The 24,753-nt window shown below is 39.1% G+C and overlaps 1 protein-coding gene across 4 annotated transcripts; it reads left to right on the top strand.

Annotated features, from left to right (window-relative positions):
• Positions 1–44: 44 nt before the first annotated feature.
• On the top strand, positions 45–22,901 carry YME1L1 (YME1 like 1 ATPase). 4 transcript variants are annotated; one of them, XM_040686158.2, is made up of 19 exons: positions 45–72; positions 5,947–6,078; positions 7,734–7,896; positions 8,695–8,793; positions 10,408–10,517; positions 11,642–11,792; positions 11,884–11,991; positions 12,773–12,855; positions 13,715–13,805; positions 14,360–14,512; positions 15,634–15,766; positions 16,222–16,284; positions 16,701–16,813; positions 17,195–17,350; positions 18,004–18,155; positions 18,976–19,102; positions 19,202–19,275; positions 19,884–19,970; positions 21,101–22,901. In XM_040686158.2, the coding sequence occupies exons 3-19, from the start codon at positions 7,797–7,799 to the stop codon at positions 21,242–21,244; spliced, it is 1,944 nt and encodes a 647-aa protein (XP_040542092.1). In that variant the 5' UTR covers positions 45–72; positions 5,947–6,078; positions 7,734–7,796; the 3' UTR covers positions 21,245–22,901. The 4 variants fall into 4 exon arrangements, with proteins under 4 accessions (XP_040542092.1, XP_046781833.1, XP_040542091.1 ...); XM_046925877.1 differs by having other exon boundaries at positions 45–614; XM_040686157.2 differs by lacking the exon at positions 45–72 and adding an exon at positions 1,724–1,810.
• The last annotated feature ends 1,852 nt before the right edge of the window (positions 22,902–24,753 follow it).

The following is a 24,753-nucleotide window of genomic DNA, read 5'->3' as shown; positions in this document are numbered from 1 at the left end:
AGGGAGGGGCGGGGCTCTCGCGAGACCGTGCGGCCGTTAAGACCGTTGGGGAGCTGGCTGTAATGGCTGGCGGTAGGTGTGGTCATGCTGAGGAGCTTATGGTGGCGGTGTAGTGGTGCTAGGTGCAGTCCGGCCTGCTGGTGGTGTCTGCTTCTTGAAGGCTTACACAATTTTTGTGCATAATCACGCAGAACTAAGTGGTGGTTGTTGTTGACAGAAGTGGAATGAAGTTCTCTGCAGCGTGCCTTCCCAGTGTGTGAGTGCTGCCCCAGTGTCCATGCTGTGGATTGATAGCATCCTGTCGCCTCCTCTGCTACACCGCAGTGCTCCTCATGGCCTCCCTGGCCTGACTGGAAGCACTCCCTGACCGTTTACTCCCCCTGTCATATACGGCAGCTAACGACAGCCTTTTGTATGTGGGGCGTTGTTGTTTTAGTGAGAATTGATTATGACATTACAAAAGATGTTGCAGTTGTTCTGACTGACTAAGAATTTGTCATCTAGATTTCTTGTTCAAAAGTAGGTTGATACTTTGCAGCCTCTGTGTTTCTGTGGGATGCCTGAAGGTGCAGGAATCTAATAGAATGCAGTGTGACAAGTGAAGGAATGGGAAGGTAATATTTAGGAAGAAATGACTGATTTTGGTCCCACATATTCATTTTCTGGTATGCTTCACTCACACGTCTGCTCCTACTTATACACTCAAAAGTAGTGAAATCACAGATTACCTAGGCAGGCTTGGATTCCTCTGGATTGGGGTTGACAAACTGCTTTCTGAGCAGCTCTTGTGATCAGGAACTACTATGATGTGATCTGTTAAAGATGCGGAGATGGTGGAGCATGTCCAGAGGAGGGCTGTGAAAGTGATCAGAGGGCCATGAAGATGGTCAGAGGGCTGGAGCACCTCTCCTGTGAAAAAAGGCTGAGGGAGCTGGGCTTGTTCAGCCTGGGAAAGAGAAGGCCAAGGGAAGACTTCACTGAAGCCTTCCAGAACATAAAGGGAGGTTATGAAGAGGAGAGAGATCAACTTTTTACATGGTTTGATAGCGATAGGGCAAAAAGGAACCATTTTAAACTGAAAGATAGAACATTTTGATTAGATGTTGGGAGAAAAATCTTCACTTGGGGTGGTGAGGTGCTGAAATAGGTTGCTCAAACAATCTGTGGATGCCCCATCCCTGGAGGTGTTCATGGCCAGGTGTTGGATGGGACACCCTAGTGGGTGGCAGCCCTACCCCTGACGGGGGCTTGGAATGGGGTGGGCTTTAAGGTCTCTTCCATCCCAAGACATGCTGTGGTTCTATGATTCTATGATCTTTTGCCTCCCTCCACTTCTTACTTCAGCCTCCATTTGCCTTAGGCCAGGTTGCTGTGTGTTTTCTTTGTTCATTTTGTGTATCTCCAGAGTTACAGTCTACACTCCTATTGCAACAGCAGGAACTGGAATGGCATATGCAATGCCAGTAACCTTGTTGCTATCTTCCTGTTATCAAACCATGGCCTTGTGACAAACCATCTGTGATACAGCCGTATTAGAGTGGAGGCCTTCTGCTCTCAGTTTTAGGGCCCTCAGTGTTTACCAGTTTTACTGCTCTCAGCTGTTCTCCTGGTGTTTATTTTTTAACATCCCTTACTCTGTTGTTTTTATCTTGCTTTTCTGTATACTTTGCTGTCAATAATTCATTTATACCAGTCATAATTGCCTTGCTGCTGTCGCTATGTTAGCAGAGAGCCATCTCTCTAGAGGTCAGTGCAGAACTATGGTCTTCAGTAACTCAGGAAGATAGGGTCATCAGACTTCTGTTTTAAGGTACGTACTTCACTTACAATCTGACACTGCAAGTGGAAGTCTTGCTTGTCCCTGTGAAGGAATGTTAATTTAATGTGCCAGTGTAGGAAACAATGTTCTAAATAAGCTTTCTCAAATGAAGTCAGCTTATCAATGGCTGTTTCTCATTTAACTCTTTAGCATTAGTTTAGCTGTTGCCTTTTGTCAGCGGCAGTTTAAGCAGAAAAGCAAAGCTGACAGCAGGAAGGATGGCCTTTCAGTGGCATAGCATTTCCAGGTCAGGTTGTGTAACCAGGCAGTCCATCACCACAATTCCTTGAGGCAACACCAGCGGTGTGGAAAACGTCACCGGGTGGATCCCGGGGAATGCTAATTGCCTTTTTGTACCGTTGGGTGAAGGTTTGCCAAATTAGCTGACTGACCCACATTGTGGTGATCGTGTTGGTGCTGGCAGAAGGCAGCAGGGAGATGCACGAAGGCTGCACTGATTTGGATCTGGGTAAACTGGTGTTTTTGGTGAAGAAAGGAACAACAGTGAAGAACAGCAGTCAGGTGAAAGAAAGAAAATGATAATAAACATCCAGAAGTAATTTTGGGGCATATGGAAAGACAGCTGAAAGTGAGAAGAAAGGATGAATATCAAAGACCAATTGCTGCTATATGCAGGTATATGTGCCCATTCTGTCATTTAGCTTACATCATAACTGAATGTGAATAACAGCATCTATGTTACTGATGCTGGAAGTGTCTAAACAGACATGCTGGTATATGGGGCTTAGATGAGGCCTTTGGCCTCAAACCACTCCCACAGGCCTCGCTGCTTTCCGTTCCTGCGCGGGCAGGTGGCTCATCCCGTACCGCCCCCCCTCCCCCCCCCCCCCCCGGCTCCCGACGCAGATGGTGTGGTCTTGAGGGAAAAATGGGTTGCTAAGCAACCTCGTTGCGGGGCGGTGGCGAGCGGGGGGGGGGGGGGGGGGGGGGGGGGGGTGGGAGGTAGGTGGCGCGATCCGGAAGCTCTTCCACCGCTTCCGGGATCGCTCCGGGCCTGGTGGCAGCCGGCCGCAGGGAGCGGCCATTTTCCTGGCCAGCGGGGTCCTCCTGCTCGCGGCGGCTGCCACAGCGGCCGGGCGGCGGGAGGGCACGGCTTTCTTTTGTGTGCCGGGAAACGGGGCAGCGCCCTGTGGTCACCGCCGGGAGGATGTTTTCCTTTTCCACCGTGCAGCCTCAGGTAAGGCGTCTGGCGGTGCGCAGTTCGTGGCGTTCGGGGCCCTTTGGCACTGGGCGGCTCTCGAGGGCTCCTCTGGGGCTCGGTCGGTGCGCTGGGCGGGCGGCGGGGGTCCCGGCGGGGCTGCGGTCGTTTGGTGTTCTGGGGCGGGGCTGAACGGGAGAGCCGAACGTGGCAGTGGAGGAGAGAGCAGGGTCCGGCTGAAGCTTGTCACGTCGGAGGCGAGGAGGTAATGTGCAGAGAGGCATTTCTTATTGTTTGTTTTTGTCGTGGAAGCAAGGGGCTGCTCTTTTCGCAGAGCGGGAGTTGTGCAGTTAGTTTTCACGGGGCGTTGTGGCGGTGGAAAAGAAGCGGCCTAGGCTTTAGTGGAGGAGAAGTCCTTTAATTATGTTATGTAAAACAATTTGGGTGCAGTTGGAAGGGAGGACACCGTTCGTGAGCCAGTGGGCAGGATGCATCTCATGAGTTGTGTGGGTTTCCATCTGAACCAGTGCTTCTATCCCTGAGTTTTACATTGGTGGGGTTACTGTGTTACAGTGGGCTTTGTGCTAATTGATTGTTGGTGTCCTGAAGTGAGAGGAGGTGACGTTAATTTCAGGAACGTGTCATTCCACACTTTTGTATTGGGAAATGCATGGGGGAAGTTTGGTAAGCAGTTAGCGTGCCAACTTTGACCATTTGAGCCTTAATAATCTTACTGCGAACTTCTGTAGTATAACTTGGAACAGTTAATTCTGAGGGACTTGACACATTGTGCAGCGCGGTCTTTCTGGATCTTCTGTGCAGGCAAAGCACGTGGAAGTTCTTGCAGAACTTAAGCAGGGGCTTAATCAGCAGTTGCAAGGCGGTGTTTACGCAGCAGGAGCTGCAGCCCAACTCCTCCCTGCCTTGTGATACATGCTGGCACTGGGCCGTTTCAGAAGTGTTGAAGTGAGTTGTACTGTATATTCATGGCAGCTGTGGTCATGATGGGGTAGGAGCCCAGAGCGTCTATGCCAGTTCACACAATGGTGTCACTGAAAGGCTGAGGGCTGCTGAACTGCAAAATTAACTGTGCCCCGTGTGCATGCTTTGTGTAGGCTGGTGTACTCAGGGAGGTTGTTAAAATGGGATCTTAAGGGAGAAAATGTAGAGTAAACTTAAGAATAAACTTTATAGTACAGGAAAAATGTAGGTGCTTCAAATTATAGAAGTATCACTTCATAGAGGAAATAGGTGTTTTATTTATTTTAATGATGCTAGAGCCCACAGTTCCTTTGGATTATTAAGATTTTGATTAAATCCTCATGATTAAACACTATTTAGCCATGGAGTTCTCTGTTTGAATAGCTTCAAGTGAAATCAGCTTGATGAGATCTACTATCAAGGTAATATGTCCATGGGTAAACCAGAGTTTTCTGTGTTACAGTAGTCCATCTTAATATCTGAAGTTAAGTCCTGGCCACTGGTGAGGGGAGTGATCTCATTTCCCTTTCTTTTTCTTTTTCTTGAAGAGTATTCTCTTCTGCAGCTACATTATGAAGTCTACTAGGCAGGTGATCTTTATGCTTAGTTTTGTCCTGATACCAAGATGGCCTCAGGAATACCACGTAAAGAGAGTTCCTGAAAGACAATAACCATAAATAAACAGCATTTAAACATTTCAAGAGGTGATGTCGACTTGCAGATTTTTTTCAGTGTGGAAATAGTTTGCTATTGCTTTACCTCTATCTCCAAATGTCTGTGTTTCCTTTTTGTGTGCCTGTATGTTTCTATTTGGAAGGTAATTTAACTGACTATGGTCATAGAATGGCTTGGGTTGGAAGGGACCTCAAGGATCATCAAGTTCCGACCACCCTGCCACAGGCAGGGTTGCCAGCTGCTAGATCAAGTCCTAGACCAGGCTGCCCAGGGCCCCATCCAACCTGGTCTTGAACCTCCGGGGATGGAACACCCACAACGTCTCCAGGCAACCTGTGTCAGCACCTCAACAGTCAGTCAAAAAGCTTCTCCCTGATGTCCAATCTAAATCTTCCCTCCTTTAGTTTAAAGCCATTCCCCCTTGTCCTGTTACTATCTACCTGCATAAAAAAAAATGATTTCCCTCATGTTTATCATCTTCCTTTAAGTATTGGAAAGCTGCAATGAGGTTTCCCTGCAGCTTTCTCTTTTCTGGGCTGAACAAGCCCAGCTCTTTCAGCCTGCCTTCATAGGAGAAGCTCTCTGGCCCTCTGATCACCTTTGTGGCCCTCCTCTGGACCCTCTCCAAAAGCTGCACATCTTTCCTGTGGATAGAAGCTTGGTTCCTATAATGGAAGATCACAGTTAGTTTCAATCATTTCATGCAAATAAGATACAAAATTGTAGAGTATTTGTCAAAGATAGCAACAAATTATATTGCTCTGTTATCAGGCTGTAACAACACTTTTGTAGTACAACAAATAAATGATTGGAGGAACACTTGGAGGAAAAACAGTCCTGAAATTCATGATGGAAGTATTAATTGTAACAGTAACTTTGTTTTCGTACTATTTCAGCAAGCATCTATACGTTGTGTTAGTTTTCTGTAACTAAATGTTCAGGTGGGAATTGAGGGCAGCAGTCTTTGCATTACCTAAATGTTGATTATCTGTACCTGTTTCTGTATTTGAAAATGTAGTGATTATTCTCTAGAATCCATGTTACATTTGAAAAGGAACAGGAAATGTATCTGTTCTTCTCATCTAAACTTCGTGAGCTTCTAATTTGTTGTATGTACTTAAAGTCTCTTTTTTTTTTTTTCCTGTTATTTGAGCTACCAACTGACAGTGTAGTGTTGAAACTAAATACATGTGATTTATTATGCAATTCTTAGTTAAAAGGCAACGTACGAAATATTGTAAGCCATAGTTTGGAAGGCAGACTTGTTTAAATTGTTGAAGACAGCTTCAAGTGTTATTTTTTCTTCTTCCAGGCTACCGTTCCTTTGAGTCACCTTATCAATGCCTTTCATTCTCCAAAACCCTCCACTACAACTGCCAGCACGACATCTGTACAGCCTGTCCAGAGGGATACCACCTCAGAGCATGATCCTCAGAGCACTGAGGTACTGAAAACTTTTGGAAAACAGGTTGTTTGCTTATAACTGAATTGAATATTTGACTCATCTTATGGGTAACAATGAAAAACAATGTAATGGGAATATGAACGGATAGAATACAACTTTTTTTGACAGAACTTCAGTAAGTCAGTGCTTTGTTAGTCCTACAAAAATACAGTATTTCATTAATAAGGAAAAAAAATGCAGCTCGTACCTGTCTCAGTAATAACTTCCTGAAATGGAGAGGATCTATTTCTGCTTAAATCAACTTTGAATGCAGTGATAACTGGATGCATCCAGAAGATTCTTTTAAAATGACTTCATCTTTTGATGTTTTATTCACGTATGTCTTACTGAGAATCATTGAGTTCCATTGAGTTTCATCTCAAAAATAAAACATAAAGTTTACGTTAAAATGATTTAGGAAAAATGAAAATATAACCCATAATGTTCTAACAATAAAAAAACAAAATTTATGTGCAAATACATTTTGGATAGCTTGACATACATTTACTTCTTGTTTAAGAAAATACTAAGTCTAGTGAAAACCTCTCTTGAGAGGCTATTATATATTTTAAAGAGACAAAGCCGAGAGGAGAGGATGTTTTTATAGTTGATCATGTTTAAAAAATGCCCATCTGTGAAATACAAGATTACCTTTACTTAAATCAAGATCATTTATTTGGTAACTCAAGTGGATGCACCTTTTGCTTTTCTCATAGAATCTTTAATTTTCTGTGTAAGAGGTTACAGATCTTAGTTCTTATGCTCCTCTAAATAAGAACTTCTTCCTTTCATTGTGTCCACTAATTTCATACTTCTTTACAAAAATGATTATTATTTTTAAATTCTTATTTGAGTTCTGGATATAGTTTTTAAATATCCAGTCTTCATGTTGCTGCTAAATTTGCTCTATCAATTTTTTTCTGTAAAAAGCTTGGCCGAAAAACAAAGGAGGAAGTGTGGGATTTTGTCCTTTTCCCACTTGAATGAAATATAATGGGTGGATATTGCTGTACGTCGTCCACCTCACACCTTCTACTCACTCAGTCATGAAGATTAGAAAGAGTTGGAAAAGAGCACTTTTTTCATGTCTACTGCAATCACAGAACTGTTTGACTTGGAAGGGGCCCTTACAGGCCCAGCTGCCCTGGGATGGACTAACTGGGGCACCCACACTAGGTCAGGTGCTCAGAGCCTGATCCAGCCTGACCTTAAATGTCTTCTGGGACAGGGTGTCCACTGCTGCTCTGGGCACCATGCCACTGCATCACTACCCTTATTGTAAAAAATAAAAATAAAATTGCTTATTTCCAAATTAAATCTCTTCTCTTTTAGTTCGATACCATTTCCCCTTGTCCTATCAGGACCTTCCTATCATGAAAGGTACTAAAAAAAAAGACTGAATCGGGAAGAAAATTTACTTCCAATAAGTGTACCCTGATAATGAAAATATCAGTGTGTGTACATGGGAAAGCTGTTTTGTGTTGATAGTAGCAAATATTCTTAAATGGAATTTCATTTATTTCTTGTCACTTTTTTTTTGTCTGTCTACCTTTTTGGCTTAATGCAGCACCTATATTTTACAATTAACGTGGTTAATTCCAAGTTTATTAATAATATGAAGTCAATTCTGAACACTTAACTCTTTTTTTTTTCAGTCTGTACTTAATTTCAGAGATCTGGGATTGTCTGATTTGAAACCTAACCAGTACAAAGAGCTCATGAACAGGTTGCTTCCTGGGTACTACACAGATAACAAAGTCTCATCACGGTGGCATACGTCGTACGTCTCTGCTGAGTCGTTCTTTGAAAATAAGCATGGTATGTTTTAGAGTGAAGTGCTGATGAAAATGGGTAGAGTTAAATTGTGAAAGTGAGCGCTGTTCTTCTGCAGTTTAATTTGTTGTGTTGTAGAGAACTTGTAGTTTAAAAATATCAGATAAAAATTTTTAATGTAAAGAGTGCTAATATCTTTTTATTGTATGCAGATTGTCCCTAGAGTGGGGCTTTTTGAATCATGGGGTTTTTGGTTTTTTAGAAATCTGAATCCAGTTTTGAGCTCACGCTTGAAGTTGGTGGTTGTTGAACTTGTCTGATCTCAGCTGTAGCACGTGTACCTGTCGTCTTAATGACGAGACCAAAGGAGAAATTTAATCACCGCTTTGTTCCTCCAAATAAAATTGATTTTGCTCATCTACCAATGTAACACATTTGTGAAAATCTCCAGTTTACATAAGGCTGTTCCATTTTTGTTTGAAGCAACGTTACGTGAGGACTAAATAAAAGGGAGTTCAGGGTAACAAACTGTTAACAGGACACAAAGAGTATTCCATTGCTGGGGGGAAAAAAACAACAAAGCAGGAGTGTTTCCTTAAATATCTTATGTTGGGATTGGCCTTAAATACAGGAATTAAAGGTATCATAAAGGTGGTCAGTGATGTGTTGGGGAAAGAAGCATGTAAGCAACATCTCGACTGTCAGCTGTGTGAATGGGAGTAAGGATGGAGGGACTAGTAAAACGGGATTCATGTTTAAGAAAGGGAAAAACAACGTGTGCGAGGAGTAGTGTTTAATTATCATTTAACAGGTGTTTACGTTCTGTTGTATCAATTCTTACAGGTTTTGTGGACATCTTTAGCACTTTACGTTCATCATGTTTGTACAGACGGCATCCTCATCCCCTCCAACACTTCTCTTCTGAGCTCAGGTGTTGGCCAGGTATGAAGCAGTAAACTGCACTTTGCTTTTAATTTTCATAATACATTTCCATTTTTAGAAAGTCTTTCTTTTAAATAGGAGTCATGCACGAAATGTTGGTAAACTTTGAGGAAGAGCCTTTAAATTGATACTTGCACAGTTGAGGCTGCATTTGAGCAGTGTTCCCAGAATAAAGTTAGTAAATGTGCTGTAACAAGAGAATATTGTTCAAAATTGTTAGTATTTGTGGGTTAAAAGACAACAGAAGATTTATTTTGAATCCATAAATCTGTTGAATCTGATTATCTTTCTAAGTTTTCATGATTTGTTTAAACTACTCCTGGATACATGATGGGTAATAGCAGGGCTGATTTAGCAAGAACATAATCAGGAGCTCAGTGAGTTCAAATATTGACATCAGGTCTTCTGAGGCTGTACCTGGATACTGTATCTGGTTTGTGTCCCTCAGTTACAAGAGAAGGGTTGACAAAGTAGAGGCAGGCCAGTGCTGGAAGGGTACAGGGTGTAATGCACTTAAAATACGGTGGAAGCTGAAGGATCTGAGCTTTTGAAGTTAGCAGAAGAGAGGGCAAGATGTGATCTAATTGCTGGTGGAGCCATATTAGTTACCCTTCTCTTGTGCACCTTGAAGGAGAGGCAGCAGCTGCAAGTAAAACAAAGGACATTCGTGCTGGGGACTTTTCCCAGAGAGAATGAAGAAGTTCTGGAACAGTTTTTCTGGCGAGGCTGTGACTGAACTATCTGATCTGATGTTGAAGTTTGCCCTTTTTTTTTGAGCAGAGGTTGAAGTGGGTGAGCTGCAGAAGTCCCTTTTCCATGGTGTTGTTCTGTGATAAAAGAAGTCCCACTTAACAACTAACCTTTAGACTGCTGTTGATTATCTTAGAATGCTGTAGTGAAAGAAGTTCCTGGCTTTTGTAATTTATGTGATTAAAATCTCCACCACAATGTTTCTGTTGTGATAAAAGAAGACCTGCAGTGTTTTAAACTCCTTGTATTTAAATAGTCTAATTTCGTTTATCACTTTCTACATTAATAATGCATCACAGTCATTGGGGATCTCTTCAGGGTAGCTTTTTAGCTGAGCTTTTGAACAGAGCTTTTCTTAGAGCATGAATCTTCATTCCCATCCTTCTGGGTCAGATTTCAAATATGGAAGATTTGTCAGCATGCCTGGATTTAATTAATCTGTTTGTTTCTGCTGTTCTCAGAGACTACTATAGAGCTGATCAATTTTCCTTAAAAATTATTATGGAAAAAATGTATTGTAAAACGCAGCATAGCATACTTGAAATTGAAAGTTTGGATTACAGCTGTTGTTCAGGGTTGCCTACCAGTGCATTTACATCACTAAAATGTTTTGATTTATTTATTTATGCCATTTATTCCTAATAGATCCAAAAGTGCCTTCAGACAACTTCACATCTTTTTGGGTGGAAATGGTCTGCGATTCTCTCCACTTTCTAACTTGATTATTTTGGGGAGGTTACATTTGGTTCAGATATTTTTCATTTAATAAATTGAAATTTCCAATGTTCTTAATCGTAGTGTGGTAGTAAGGGATAGTTGTAAACCTTCCATTTCTGATAATTACTTTTTGTTTTAAAATACAAGTCTACATACAGTCCCGGAGCTTTAAGACGTTGCGGTCAAGATCAAGGCGTTTGCAGTCAACCACTGAACAATTCACCGAAACAAAGAGTTCACTTCCTTCACTTTTGAAGGTAACTACAGATAACTTTAGGAAGTTGTGCTGAGCGTATTCAGACAGTCTCTTTTTCTTGAACAAATCTTTGGAATTTACCAAGAGCACTCTTAAGATAATTTTTTACATTAGTAATCTAAATGCTGAACTAAATGGCAACGTACTATTTTTTTTATTAATACACAGATTTGTTTAATATGTATGACTAGAGATTATTTTTACCTTTAGGGAGATAATTTCAAATCTAAAAACTGGTTTTAAGTTTTGGAAATAAAATTGTCTATTCTGTTGCTGTGGTTTTGTTCAAAAAAGCTTGGAGTTGGTCAAGTATTTAAATGGAAATATAGCTAGTTAACGTAAAACCTTTTTCTTAATTTTTTTTCTAGTAATTCAGTGTGTTATTGATGCTTTGAGAATAGACTTATTTGTAGTAATTATCTTTTTTAAGATGCAAAAACTTTAAACTTGATGTTTCTACGGGTTTAAAAACTTGTCTGCTCTTAATTCAGTAGAGAACTCCAGACTTGGGGTAGCCAGGCACTTACCAAGACAATGTTGATTTTGGTACTCCTTGCTTCTAACTGGTTGTGTAGAAGTCAGACCAGTTATAGCATTGGCTCTTATTTTATGTGTAAGTTAGCTCTGAACTTTCCAATTTGTTTAGGCATATGTGATTTACTTAATCCGTGGACTAGGTTTTCTATGGATGGAGATGCACCAGAGCTAGCTCCATGTGGTGGTGGTCTTTAATTTGAGAGGGTGTATGATGCATATCTAATCAACTCTGTCAAAACTATAGTTGGAAGATATTTCACATTTGGGAATAATAAGTGGTTTTCATGAAGAAAAAGGCTTAAGCTAATAACTTCCATTGAATCCAGTGTACAAAGCTAGCTGTGTGCAAAGCTCTCTTGACTCGGTTGTCTGTTTGGGGTTCTGAGCCTGATCTGTTCAGAGCAAAAAATCAAGGTGGCTCTTACTTGTACCTTTGTGATCTCATACTTAGCCTACTATATTATCTAACCCTGCAGCACCTGAATTTTAAGCTTTTATTTTTCCCTTCCCCTCACCCATGGTACCGAAGAAGTTAACTGTATATCAGAACTTAGCATAGACTTAACATTCTTGTGGAATGTGTTTTAGGGCTTTATACTGAGAAAAAGAAGAATTGATGTTGAGAACTTGGATACGTTAATGAAAACAAAAAACATCCCAGAAGCACACCAGGATGCTTTTAAAACTGGTTTTGCAGAAGGCTTTTTGAAAGCACAGGTATTCCTGCAGAAAACACTCGGTAAGTTGTTTTAGTCCACGCATTTTTGTCTTTGCATTCAGAAAGTAGTTTATTTTAGCCTATTTAATATTTTCTTTGTTTTTTTTTACAGATTCCTTAAGAAGATCCCGTTTGCTTTCCTTCTTTCTCTTCGTTTTATGTTTTTATCTTGCTATATATTCCTCATTTTTACCTGGGAAAGGCTCCTTTTCAGATGCCGGTTAGTTACCTTTTTTGAAACCATTTTACTTTCTTTATTCCTTCCATCATGTTTAGCTCAAATTAAATGTGTTTTCATATGATTATTTTAGGATAACATTTCAATGTACTAGTGAAAGATAGTTATTGCTTTTGACTACAGGCTTTTAAACAGTAATGCTACACAATGTTTTCAAGAACAACTTTAATTTTGGTAATTTTTTCCTAATTATTTTAGTGAAACAGTTACATGGAAACTGAAACAGAGGTAGTCTGTTCATAGGTGGTGTTAGTCTTTGAATTCAAATGATGTGATATCTCAGTTGTCAGCAGTAGGGAATAGGATTCAGTTTTTAAACTTCTGTTTGTAGTCACAACCTAATTTACAGTGACTACGTGCTTGCATGGCCAACTGCCATCATGAGAAATCTGCTGGCAATGACAGAATGAACAAAGGCTGAGCTCAGGTAAATGGAGAATTTCACCTTCATGCTGAGCTATGATTTGGTCTGAAGGATGTTGGGTAATGTTGAGGGAGAACTTGTGTTTCTGTGTATCTGCTTTTGGATGCAGAACTTTCTGTACCTAAAAGAACTTACCACTGAATTAACTGAAAATATTTTAAATATTTTTTTAGTGTTTTTTATTCTTGCTGCACACTTTTAAATGGAAACATTGCTTTTTAAAGGGCTGTGTGTAAATGTGATGGCTTAACATTGTGTGGATTTGAGTGCAAAGTATGCTCTTGGAACAAAATGACTTTGCATAAATTTTAACTTTCATTTTCTGCTATTTGCTATCAGTGCGCTTTAGGACATCAAGTATCTTTGATGCAGCAGTGGATCCAATCCAACTGAAAAATGTTACCTTTGAACATGTAAAAGGGGTAAGTTAAAAAATTGTGAACTCAAAAGTAAATTCAAAAACTTGTTAATTCTTTGAGTAAGCATTGTGAGCTTGGAGATTGTCTTACTGTGTTAAATGAACTACTTTTTGTGACCTGTTTTAAAAGAAGCAAATCTTTCTCACATTTGGATAAGCCTAAGATGTTAAAATTTAAATGAAGAGAATATGAATGATAGAATTACATTTCCCATTTTTGTGAATTAGAGGAGCAGCGCAGTCTTCAGTAACGAACCTCATTTCTTTGCTCCTCTCCTTCCTCCAAAACTTTCTCAATATGTTTGAATCTAAGCAGAGCTGCATACTGACTTCAAGTTATAATCTATGGTTTTCTTTGACTTCGCACATCTCTTTTTATATTTAAAAGACATGATAATTACATTTTCACATATTGGAGATATGGAAATTCCTAGAAACAAGTGGGCCTGACACTGTTGGTGGGATAGCTTTATTATTTTTGCTCTGCATCTGTTCCTTGGCTGTGTGTTGCAAAATGAGGACTCCCCCTTGCCTGAACAGCTTAATCTTTTTAACTGATTAAGTTGATATCTTGACATAGTTTGTGATTCCATATTTGTCTTGTTGATCAGATCTGGTCCTGAACTGTTTGTTTATCCCTTAGTTTTTTGAACTTCAGTGTTACTGGTTCATGTAAACAATTCTAAGAAATAGGCTTGGTATCGACACAAAAGTTTTGTGATAGTCTTATCTCCTTTCCTTCCATTTTATATTTTTTATTCAAATAAACTTATTGAAGTCTGTAGTGCAAAGTTTATCTACAAAAAAGATGCAGTATTTTATGAATGCTTTTTGACTTTTTGTGACATGCTTTTAATGTGTAGGTTGAAGAAGCTAAACAGGAATTGCAGGAAGTTGTAGAATTCCTGAAAAACCCACATAAATTTACTGTGCTGGGAGGTAAACTTCCAAAAGGTAAGAATCATTGCTCACAAAAGTGAGAACTGTATGTAGACATGGCCACCTTGTTCTTTGTTCCATGTTGAATGTTGTAGCTTTGTTCCGTGTTGAATGAGTGATTTACAGACTAATCTCTGCATATTTTTTCCTTTGGTTTTGCAGTAAAAAAGGTCCATGGACCAAAATGGTACTAAATACTGCTGTTTCATTTTGTTTATATTTGAGATAAACAGTAAAGCAATGTTAGGCGTATGTGGTGGATTTCCTCATTTTGTCCTGTTTCAGCTTTTATTTTGATAGTCTTACAACTATAGTTGTATAAAGACAGTCTTTATATTGATAGTCTTACAAACGTTTTTTGTAGTTGTTTAAATGTGGATCAGACTCCAGGTATTTAAAGGAAGCCCCTTCATATTGCAAGAAATGAGCAGTATCTGAAATAGGATATGCACAGCTTTTTGAAGCCAAATGTAAATTCCTTCAGTGTACAGAAAGCAAAGCTGTATAATAACGCTGTATGGATTTGTTGTTGTTGGGTTGTTTTTCTTTTATATTTTCTTTTCTTTCAGGTATTCTGTTGGTTGGACCACCTGGTACTGGCAAAACTCTTCTTGCCAGAGCTGTAGCTGGTGAAGCTGATGTGCCATTTTATTATGCTTCTGGGTCAGAGTTTGATGAGATGTTTGTTGGTGTGGGAGCGAGTCGGATTCGAAGCCTATTCAGTAAGTTGGGTGTTTGTGTTTTTGAAATTTTTCAATGTGCAAGATGAGTACTCAGTATTGTTTACAGATAGTGAAAGTATGAGCTTTGATAAGGTACAGTTTCGGTTACTGGAAAATAGCACTGTATCAGAATAACAAAGCTGTAAGTGTTTAAGTGTCTTAGCTTTCCATGAGCAGCAATTAGTTGTAGACACTTGGTGATCAAAATGAAGTTGTAGCAAAATTATAACTGATGTTACAGCATGCCAATGAGAGTAAAAGTTATTTAATCAAAGATGCAGTGTTCTGTAAATAAAAGTAATATTTTAATTTGTAATTGTATTACTGTAAAATGTAAACCTTGCTCCCTTCGATGGGCCCAGAATAAAGGGCTTTAGAATGAAACTCTTAGTTACCTCTTAAGGTTGATAGTTTGCACAAGAGAGGCTTTCTTTAACTATGAAAACATTACAGAGGGTGTTGGGGTGGAAATGAACTTGTCTTTTGCATGTACGATTGATAGTGTCGTGCATCAGCACTGTAAGAGGTGATTTGCATTTGCAGAAGAAATGTCACCTTCTTTTAGAAGGGGAACAAAACGTGCCTTTCTTTATGTTGGTTACAGAAATTTAGATAAGTACAGGTCAGCTTAACGTTAACACTACCTGTCTAGCTGGATGAGATGAACTGCATCCTGGCATGCATGTATAAGTCTTATCTTAATTACTGTGTTTTATTTTGTTTTCATTACCTGTGTGCTTGAGGGTGATGTCTTTCACCATTAAACGGAAGGCTCTGTAAAAATGACATTATGTTTACTTAATAGGTTAATGTTTTGTACCTGAACCTGTGAAATAAACTGTTCTATGGAGCTGATAGAAAATAGGATGACTTTCTCAATCTACTGCACTTGTAATTTTTTGTAGCATATAAGAATATAGAAGCTGGTGTGGAAATGAGGAACCTGCTTCTCTGCGTTGCTTCAAGAATAAAATATATTTTTTGAAATGGAGGCTAAAATTGAGACAGTTTTGGTGATGATACAATGTTCCATAATGCAAAACTAAGAGAAATAGGAGAATCCTGAATTGCATCGTATGCTGTCTGTTAGTTTGTGTGGTTGACGTTTTTCTTTTTGTCAGGGGAAGCGAAAGCAAACGCACCATGTGTTATATTTATTGATGAGTTGGACTCTGTTGGTGGGAAGAGAATTGAATCTCCAATGCATCCGTATTCAAGGCAGACCATTAATCAACTTCTTGCTGAAATGGATGGGTAAATATCTGGATTCTGAGGGTATAGAAGGTGTTGACTAGTATTTTGAATATTTGGGTGAATTTTTCTTCCTTACAGCTTTGGTTGTAAGCTCTTAACTTTTTAAAAATACTTTCAAGGATATAAATCTATATGATACTATGAAAATGTTCTTATGTTACTGTTGGCAGTAGTAGAAAGTTGCCATTAATGGCCTTAAGTAACACAGAAGCTTTTAAGTTACAGTAGTGTAGAATCTACAGTTAACCGAAATAATTTCTTATCAGCTCTCAACTCTGAGATCAGGGCATGATTTTCAACCAGTTACTGGGTTAAATGTGGTCATTAGTGGGTCAAATGTAGGCTGAGATGACTGGTCAGTTGAAGCAATCCCTAATAAGAAATAGAAATTGTTTAAAAACAAGTATAAATTCTGTATAAAAATGCATTCTTGCCTTTTTTTTTTTTTAATACAGCTTTAAACCTAATGAAGGTGTTGTTATTATTGGTGCAACAAACTTCCCTGAAGCATTAGATAAGTGAGTATGACCCATTGATCGCTTCCATGGCATGTTTTTTGTTTTTTTTCAAATACACACAACAACTAAAGCTTGCTTTGGTAATTTGCTAAATATTAAGAAATAAGTAACTTGCTTCTAAACAACTAAAGCTTCTGCAAGATTTTTGACTTAATTTGCCTGGCTGTGTTCCTTGTTTGCAGTGCACTTTAGTAGTAGTAAACAGTAGTATCTTACTGTATTTACAGATACAAAACCATTTAAAATCAGTTGGTAACATATCTTTCATCTGGCTTTTTAGCCACAAATAAGGAATGAAGTGTGGTTTATGTAGATGTCTTTAGAAGGATCACGTAGATTTGTCTTCCTCGTATCTCTTAGGAACAGTTTACTGCAGCCTTTTTGAGTCAATGTATTAAATCATCTTTTCCCTGTAGTGCTTTAATTCGTCCTGGTCGCTTTGACATGCAAGTTACTGTTCCCAAGCCTGATGTCAGAGGTCGTACGGAAATTCTGAAATGGTATCTTAATAAAATCAAGTATGATCAATGTAAGTAAATTTGTTATTGCAGTATCTTTTTGACATAACTGTTCATACTCAACCAGCCCGTTTATGTGTCAGCCCTTTATTCCAACAGCAGCAGTATCTTTACCTCGTACCTGAAAATAAACAACACAATAAAACACAATGGTACAGACTGTTAAGACAGTTTTCTGAGGCAGTGTTTCTTACCACCCCTGAACAGGTCATAGTGTCTTTAAGCATTTGCATTCATTTCTTTTAAAGCTTGGGCACTTCTGTTGAATGCAAAATTTTTAGTAGAATGTGATTCTTGCTCATAATTTGATGCTTCTTGGTATCTGTTCACAGTGGAAGACATTTCAGGAGCAATATGGACCACAGTAACTTTCTTTTTTTTTCCCCCCACAGCTGTCGATCCAGAAATAATCGCGCGAGGCACAGTTGGTTTTTCTGGAGCAGAGCTTGAGAATCTTGTAAATCAAGCTGCCTTAAAGGCAGCCGTTGATGGAAAAGATATGGTAACCATGAAGGAGTTGGAATTCTCCAAGGACAAAATTCTAATGGGTAGGACATAATATACATAACACATAGTATATGTTAAAGCAGTTTTCTCTGTGTGTGTCATTTACACTTTCATAGAAGAAGAGAGGGTGTTTATTTTTATACAAATACATCTTCTGTTTCAATGATTCTGAATAGAATTTGAGGCCAGAGAATAATTACGTTAAATCTAGTATGGAAAACGTTCTTCAAGAGTTGATGCTGTATCAGAAATTGTGTTTTATACTTGAACCCAGAGGAAGGCACAGGTTTGATTTCCTCCTACCCTCCATTTAGGAATATGGGGAGGGAAGTAGTTAACTAAAAACCCGGAACTCCTGTTCAATTAACTGTCATATGGTAACACAGCACAAACACCTGTGATGTATGGACTTAAGGTCTACTCTATTCAGAACTTGAGAGGAAGTGCAATTTCATCAGATAGACAGATTCATGATTCACTTTAGTCTATTCCTTTGGAAGCAGCTTTGCTGTTAAGTACAGATAGGTCAATTTTGGACACTAATGCTCATTAAATGCAAAGTGTTTACAAGTAGAATTTTGGTTATGCTTGTATGCTGTTCAACTGCTACGTTGTACTGTGGGTATGTATAATCCATGCGTATCATGGTGGCCACCTATTCAGGCAAGTTTATTTAATGTTTCATCTTTTTAAGGGCCTGAACGCAGAAGTGTAGAAATTGATGAGAAAAACAAAACCATCACTGCTTACCACGAGTCTGGACATGCCATCATCGCATACTATACCAAGGATGCAATGCCGATCAACAAGGCTACCATCATGACACGAGGAACAACCCTGGGGCACGTGAGTATTTTTAAGTTTTTGTTGGCTTACTACTAATTCTGAAAAATATTTTGCCCTCAGTGCTATTTGTTGTCCTTATATTGTGTATTGGGATATATTGAGATCTTCTGTTTGAGCAGTCTCTTGGAAAGCTGGTTATCTCCTGTGTGGTACAAATATTCTTCATTTCAAAACACAGGAGCACATGCTAATGTAATGATTTGATTCTGTTACAGTTAGAATAGCACCCAAGTGCAGCTCTTAGAAGAATGTCTGAAGGATCAGAGAGTAGCAACATTACTCAGTTGTATTTTTGCTACAAACATACTTTATCCAGTTGTTTTGTGTCTACTGTGACTTTTTCTAAACCAAATTAGTTGATTACCTTGTTTCTCTACCATAGATATTCTTTCTGTGTAAGCGAATGGTAGCTCATGGCAGAAAAGAAAAAGTGTAGATCCAGTCTGTCTGTTTCTGTAGAACTTTTATGGTAGTTAACATGTTCAGATAAATAAAGTAATTGGTGTAAATCATCCAGGAAGTTAATTTGTGCTCAGTCCAAATGTAGAAAATAAGGAGAAATAGATAGAGTAGATTGTTCTGTTTCTGTTCCTACTTGTAAGCTTCTGTTGTTAAGTTAGTTAATTTTTTTGGCACTCATGGCTCAAAGGAAGTTATTTCAGCTGGTAGACCAAGCGAACCTGACGAGGGCATAGCCTAGGAGGAGGCCCAGAGCACTCGCATAGTTGTGTAAAAGCCATTACATCCTCTTTGGATTTAAACAAGCATACTTTTCAGATTGTTTCACTTTGTTACCTGACTGTGTTTCTTTATCTTCCAGGTGTCTTTGCTCCCAGAAAATGACAGATGGAGTGAAACTAGATCCCAGTTACTTGCACAGATGGACGTCTGCATGGGAGGAAGAGCAGCGGAAGAGCTCATATTTGGAAGTGATCACATCACAACAGGTCAAGTCATCAGTAGTTAGAAGAATTTCTGATCAGAGTTCATGGACAGGCATGTTTAACTTGGTTTCAGTAATTAATTTAAATTTGTTTGCTATCTAGGTGCTTCCAGTGATTTTGACAACGCTACTAAAATTGCAAAACTGATGGTGACTAGATTTGGAATGAGTGAGAAGGTAGTGTATCATCAGTGCTTAAATACTTATGTGCTACACAGAAATGTTCTGTAACTGGCTGTCAGTTACGATAGGCAAAGTAGTTCTGCCAAAAAGAAAGGCTTTGATTGGCCCTGCTATAGGAAACTTGAATTAGAAAACCTGTGTATATGGTAGTTTAAAAAATCAACTTGCAGGATCTTCTCCTCAAAATGACCTCCAAGTTACGAAGGTCTGCAGAAAAACAAAAATTGAGTGAAACCAAACATTTTGGAATTGAGAATAATTTTTACTGTGTTGGGTAGGGTGAAGGAAATGCTGAGTTTTGTGTACTTCTAAAGAAACTTCTTTCATCACCACTGTTATCGTGTTAGCAGTCTGAGGTTTTTGTTTTCCTTTTAAATGAAATTCTTAAGGTTCTGTACTATGACCTATGGAACCAGAACTCTGCAGTGACTACGTAGTTCATGGATAGGCTTCTTGTTTTGCTGCTTCCGTTTGAAATTCTTTTTGTGAACAATTTTATTTGTTTGCATGGACAAGCAGTGGGTGATTACACTCTTACAGAGTGTTTTAAGTGCAATGTTGCAACAGTGGTAAGACAAAGACTTTCTTGTTTGTTTGTTTAGCTTGGTGTTATGACCTATACTGACACTGGTAAAGTTAGCCCTGAAACTCAATCTGCAATTGAACAAGAAGTAAGAACACTTCTACGGGTAAGAATCTTCCTCTTGCTGTAATACACTTGTTTTGAGATGAGTTGAACATCAGTTTAGTTTTGTAATGTATATCAGTGAAAATACATAGGCTGTTGCAAGTATTCTCAGTATTTCACATAGCAACAACTTGGAATCTCTGCATGTCAGAACTTCTTGTATATTTTCCTTTGCAAGCAGTGGATAACAAGTTGATGGTGTTGGGTTTTTAATGTTTCTTAACGCTTCCTCTTGCGTTACGTCAGGGTTTGTATGTTGTGTATTTAATTCATAGGGGAAAAAAAACTGTGCTATAAGGTGTAATAGAAGAGATACAACAGCTGTGTGTTACTCCCACATTTCATAACTTGCAGCTAATTCATTTTGTGTGGAAACACAGAAATGGCCATATTGGTTGAGATCAGAGTCATTTGGTCAGGGGTTCTATTCCTCAAGGGGATCAGGATCAGATGCTTAGGGAAGGTTGTAACAGTAAGTCACCAAACTTCCAGATCTGTTCTGGTATTCTGAATTAGTTTCCTACAGGCATAAGAATTACTTATATCTAATAATATTTAAACCTTTAAAACTATTGCTGAAGCTGTTTCTGAACTGACTTGGTGAGCTAAAGTGCTGTCAATGTAGAACTGCAAGTTAAAATTGAAGCTGATAGTGCTGGCAGTTCTACTTGCAGCAACAGATAACTTGTTGGGTTGTGTTCACCTTTCTGGATGTACATAATGTTTTGAGAGCTCAATAACATTTGGAAAACTTTACACTTTGAGGAACATCTTGAATGCTGCAACACTGTCCATAATGTAAAATCAAATATTTAATAAGCAACTTTACATACCTAGCAAATGTTTTCTAAGTCATATTTAAAAATACTCAGGCTTGTCTGTGGATTTTGTTTTCAGTTGTACTTCTGCAAAATGCAGAGCTGGTATAAAGCTATGTTTTCTTGAGCAGTTATGCCAGCTGGCTTTTAAATCATGGTGAGACAGGAGCTGTGCTAGCTGTGATATGTGTGGCACGATTTTAAGTACGTTTTTCAAGTGGCATTTACCCAAAAACAATTTAAAAAACAATTTTGCTGTTTACTTTTGTTCAAAAGTCTTAATTCCTACTACTTTTTTTTTGTTTAATATTAGGACTCATACGAGCGAGCAAAGAACATCTTGAAGACTCATGCAAAAGAACACAAGAATTTAGCAGAAGCTCTCTTGAAATACGAGACTTTGGATGCCAAAGAAATCCAAATTGTTCTAGAGGGAAAAAAACTAGAAGTAAGATGATAACTTCTGGGATACAGTTGCTGATAATCTGAAGAATGTACATCTAGCAGTGCCGTAGTCTACGCAGCGTAGCTTTTTTCCCTTTCTGATGTGTGTATGGCATTAGTGACATGTTAAGATTAATTCTGTTTCTTGTGAGCTTCTGTTATTTATCTGTTCGTTGTGTCTCATTGGATTAAGACACAAGAATAAAAAATGTTCTTCATCTTCTGCTCTTTCCACAAGAAGTTATTCAGAAAGACAAATCTCAGGGTTGAATTCAGTGTTGTGGTTTAGTCAGTCATGTTGAAGCTGAGAAGAAAAATGTGCAGATGTACTGTGGTGTGTTTTGGCATCGCTTCCTGAGTCATGCCGCTACGCGTGCGTTTGAAGTGATACCCCATAATATATACTGCAGAGTTTTTTATGGGTAGTGGCAAACTGACATGTAAAACAGTATGCAGTCTAATGCTCATACTCTGGAGATAGAGATCACTTTTAAAGAAGGTATATTTGGAAATGCAACAAAGCACATGTATGAATGAAGCAGCTACAGAACGCATCTCTAAGGAGAATTATGAGAGCACCATGTAAAACAAAAATTACTGATTTACCTTCTCAGTGTTCTTGGAGTTAAAATACACACATACAGAGCTGGGAGAGAGATTTTAACGCAAACACCAGTAACGGGCTAAACATGTCTCATCTCTTTGGACCGTGTTTTGGGCAGAACCATGGCAGGGATAAGAGAAATACCTGTGACCTCTGATGTGCTGCTGACAAGACTCCTAATTTGTTTTATTACTGCAGTAGATGGATGTGATTTGATAAGTGCTTTTATACTGCTGGAGATCCTATATAATTAGTTTGTGCTAATGCTATGTATAGGCATTTGATAATCCAACAAAGAATTTCTTCAAAGAGGACAATATTGCTAAAAAGTAGTTCAGAAAATGTTTGAAGCATCTGTTTCAAATAACATTCCCAATCCTGTTCAGTACAACTAGGAAAGCTGGTTTTTTGTTGTGGGTTTTTCTTTTTTACCTCCTCCTCTTCACCCAACTTTTCTAGAAGCTCCTGGAAATTCTGGGCTCTTAAGAAAAATCAGTTTCCAACCAAGTAGAAGTGATTGCTAGCAATTATATGCCAGTATTCTGCTGATCTCATGGAACTGGTTTTTAGGAATAACACAGCTTTATTATAATCTTCTGCACAAATAATGGTAGACTCCTGGGACTGCAAACTTCTGGTGCAGAGAAGGCCTTCATTATTGTGTTAATGTTGAAGGTTTGACGTGGTTGGAGATGAAGATAGTTGGGTTGGTGCCGATGAATGTGAATGACAATTGATAACCACATTTAAAGCTAACGTTAAATTGCTTTAGAATTTTCTGAGTGTAATACCTGGTTTTGTTCTTTTTTCCAGTAAGATCACATGCATTCTTTTTTTCTTCTGAAACTAGGATTACTTTCTATTTGCTTATTTTTCCATTGTCAGCTATTATAGTGACATCCCAGCATGGGAGAACTTGAAAATGTTAAAAAATATATATATACCAAATGCCTAGGCTGACTAGTTACAGTTGTACATGTATTTTAGAAATATGGCAATGGAAACAGAAATATACTGCATATTTGCATCTGTTTTTGGAATAATAAAGGTTCAATTTAATTACGGACATCGGCTTTTCCTTTTACTTACCACTGTAAACTGCTACAGAATGTAATACAGAATTTCTATTATGTAAATGGAATATATAAAACATTTGAACTTGTAAATAAATGTAGTAGTTGTGGAAAAAATGTATATTAATTATATTTCTAGGAGATGTTCTCACTAGAAATTCAGACCTGTTCTTCAGTTCCTGCTTCAGTAATGGGACTTGGACAGAAATGTTTCTTCTTGAATAGTGCAAATCTGTCATTAAAAGCAAAAGCAGAAAACTTTGACTTGAAAAGTAAAAATCTCTACTGAATGATCAGTTTTGTGGGGTAAGTCCTGAGGTCTAACATCTTTTTGAACGCTTCTTGGTATACACAAAGAGCCAAGTGTGGTTTCTTTCAGGTGTAAAGTATGTATTTGCTTTCTGGCCACCTCATAGCAGCCATGCTGTTGAAGACTCTCTTTTCCTCAGGGGATGGTGTGCACATATATCATGTATGTGCTTTCAACCAAACTCGCATGGAATTGTAGAAGGACTTGGATTTGAAGGGGACCTTAAAGATCATCTAGCTCCAACCTCTCTGCTGGGGGCAGGGACACCTCCCACTCGATCAGCTTGTTCAGGACTGTATCCAACCTGGCCTTGAATACCTCCTGAGAAGGGGCATCCGTAGCTTCTCTGGGCAGCCTGTTCCTCTGCTTTGCTCACCCTCCTCAGGGGGAAGAATTTCTTCCTAATAATTGATGTAAATCTCCTCTTGGTTTAAAAACTATTCCCCCTTGTCCTGTCACTGCACTCCCTGCCAGAGTCCCCCCCATCTTTCCCTTCAGCCCCCTTTAGGTACTGGAAGGCTGCTGTAAGGTCTCCTCAGGGCTTTCTCTTCTATAGACCAAACAACCCTGGAGAGGAGCTCCAGAGGCCTGATGACTTTTGTGGCCCTGTTCTAACAAGTCCATCTTCTCTTGTGCTGAGGGTCTCAGGCCTAGACGCAGTACTCCAGGTGGGACTTTGCAATTTCAAAAGCACTGATACAGACACTGGAACACTTAACAGAAACATGGAATGGTTTGGGGTGGAAAGAGATAATCTGGTTCCAACCCCCCTGCTACAGGCAAGGATGCCTCCCACTAGACCAGGTTGCTCAAAGCCCCATCTTGCCTGGCCTTGGACCAGGGAGGAAGAAGTGATGTGCACAGGCTCAGGCCTTTTGGTTTCCTGCCCTTCTCCATTCTGATCCTTAAATTTCGCTTTGAAACCTGTCCTAGAAAGTTGCTAGCCGTATAAGTAGGGGTCTGTGATTGGACAAGAAGAAAACATTCTGAGATAGAAATTTGCAGTAAAGTTCAGGTTACCTTTGGCAAAAAAAAAAATTCCTATAAGAATTCTCAAGTTGTCATAAGTAGAGGGGTGGGTGATAGGGTGTAGCTTTAGGGTTTTTTTTTCCTAATCGAATTTTAAATCCACATAAAGTTAAAAAACAAACAAAAAAGCATTGATTGCTCTAAAAGCAGGTATGAAAAGCAGCAGCTTTTCTCCTCTAGAAAATCAGCTTCCTGATAGATACACCCTCACTGTAGAAGATTTTTTCCTTATATCTAACCTAAATCTACGCTCTTTGAGCTTGAAACCATTTCCCCTTGCTCTATCGCCACAGACCCTGCTAAAGAGTCTGTTCCCTTCTTTCCTGTCCCCATAGGGGACACCACTCATCACCAATCTCCATCCAGACATTGAGCCTTTGACCAGCTCTCTCTAGACTCGATCCTGCAGCCAGTTCTTTGTCCTTCAAACAGTCCACACATCAAATCCATATCTTTCCAATTTGGAGAGAAGGATGTTGTGGGGTACCGTGTCAAAGGCCTTAGTG

This window comes from Gallus gallus, chromosome 2 (assembly GCF_016699485.2).
Source record: "Gallus gallus isolate bGalGal1 chromosome 2, bGalGal1.mat.broiler.GRCg7b, whole genome shotgun sequence".
Classification (NCBI taxonomy): domain Eukaryota; kingdom Metazoa; phylum Chordata; class Aves; order Galliformes; family Phasianidae; genus Gallus; species Gallus gallus.
The sequence above is the reverse complement of the archived record's forward strand: the minus strand, read 5'-3'. Positions and strand labels throughout refer to the sequence as shown.

Bases quoted from the DNA above. Each gene is read 5' to 3' on its own strand.
- YME1L1 (NM_001031512.2), top strand. From the start codon at position 2,988: ATGTTTTCCTTTTCCACCGTGCAGCCTCAG. The intron at 3,018-5,946 runs GTAAGGCGTCTG...TTCTTCTTCCAG, and splicing joins TTTCCACCGTGCAGCCTCAG to GCTACCGTTCCTTTGAGTCA. The intron at 12,856-13,714 runs GTAAGTTAAAAA...TTTAATGTGTAG, and splicing joins CCTTTGAACATGTAAAAGGG to GTTGAAGAAGCTAAACAGGA.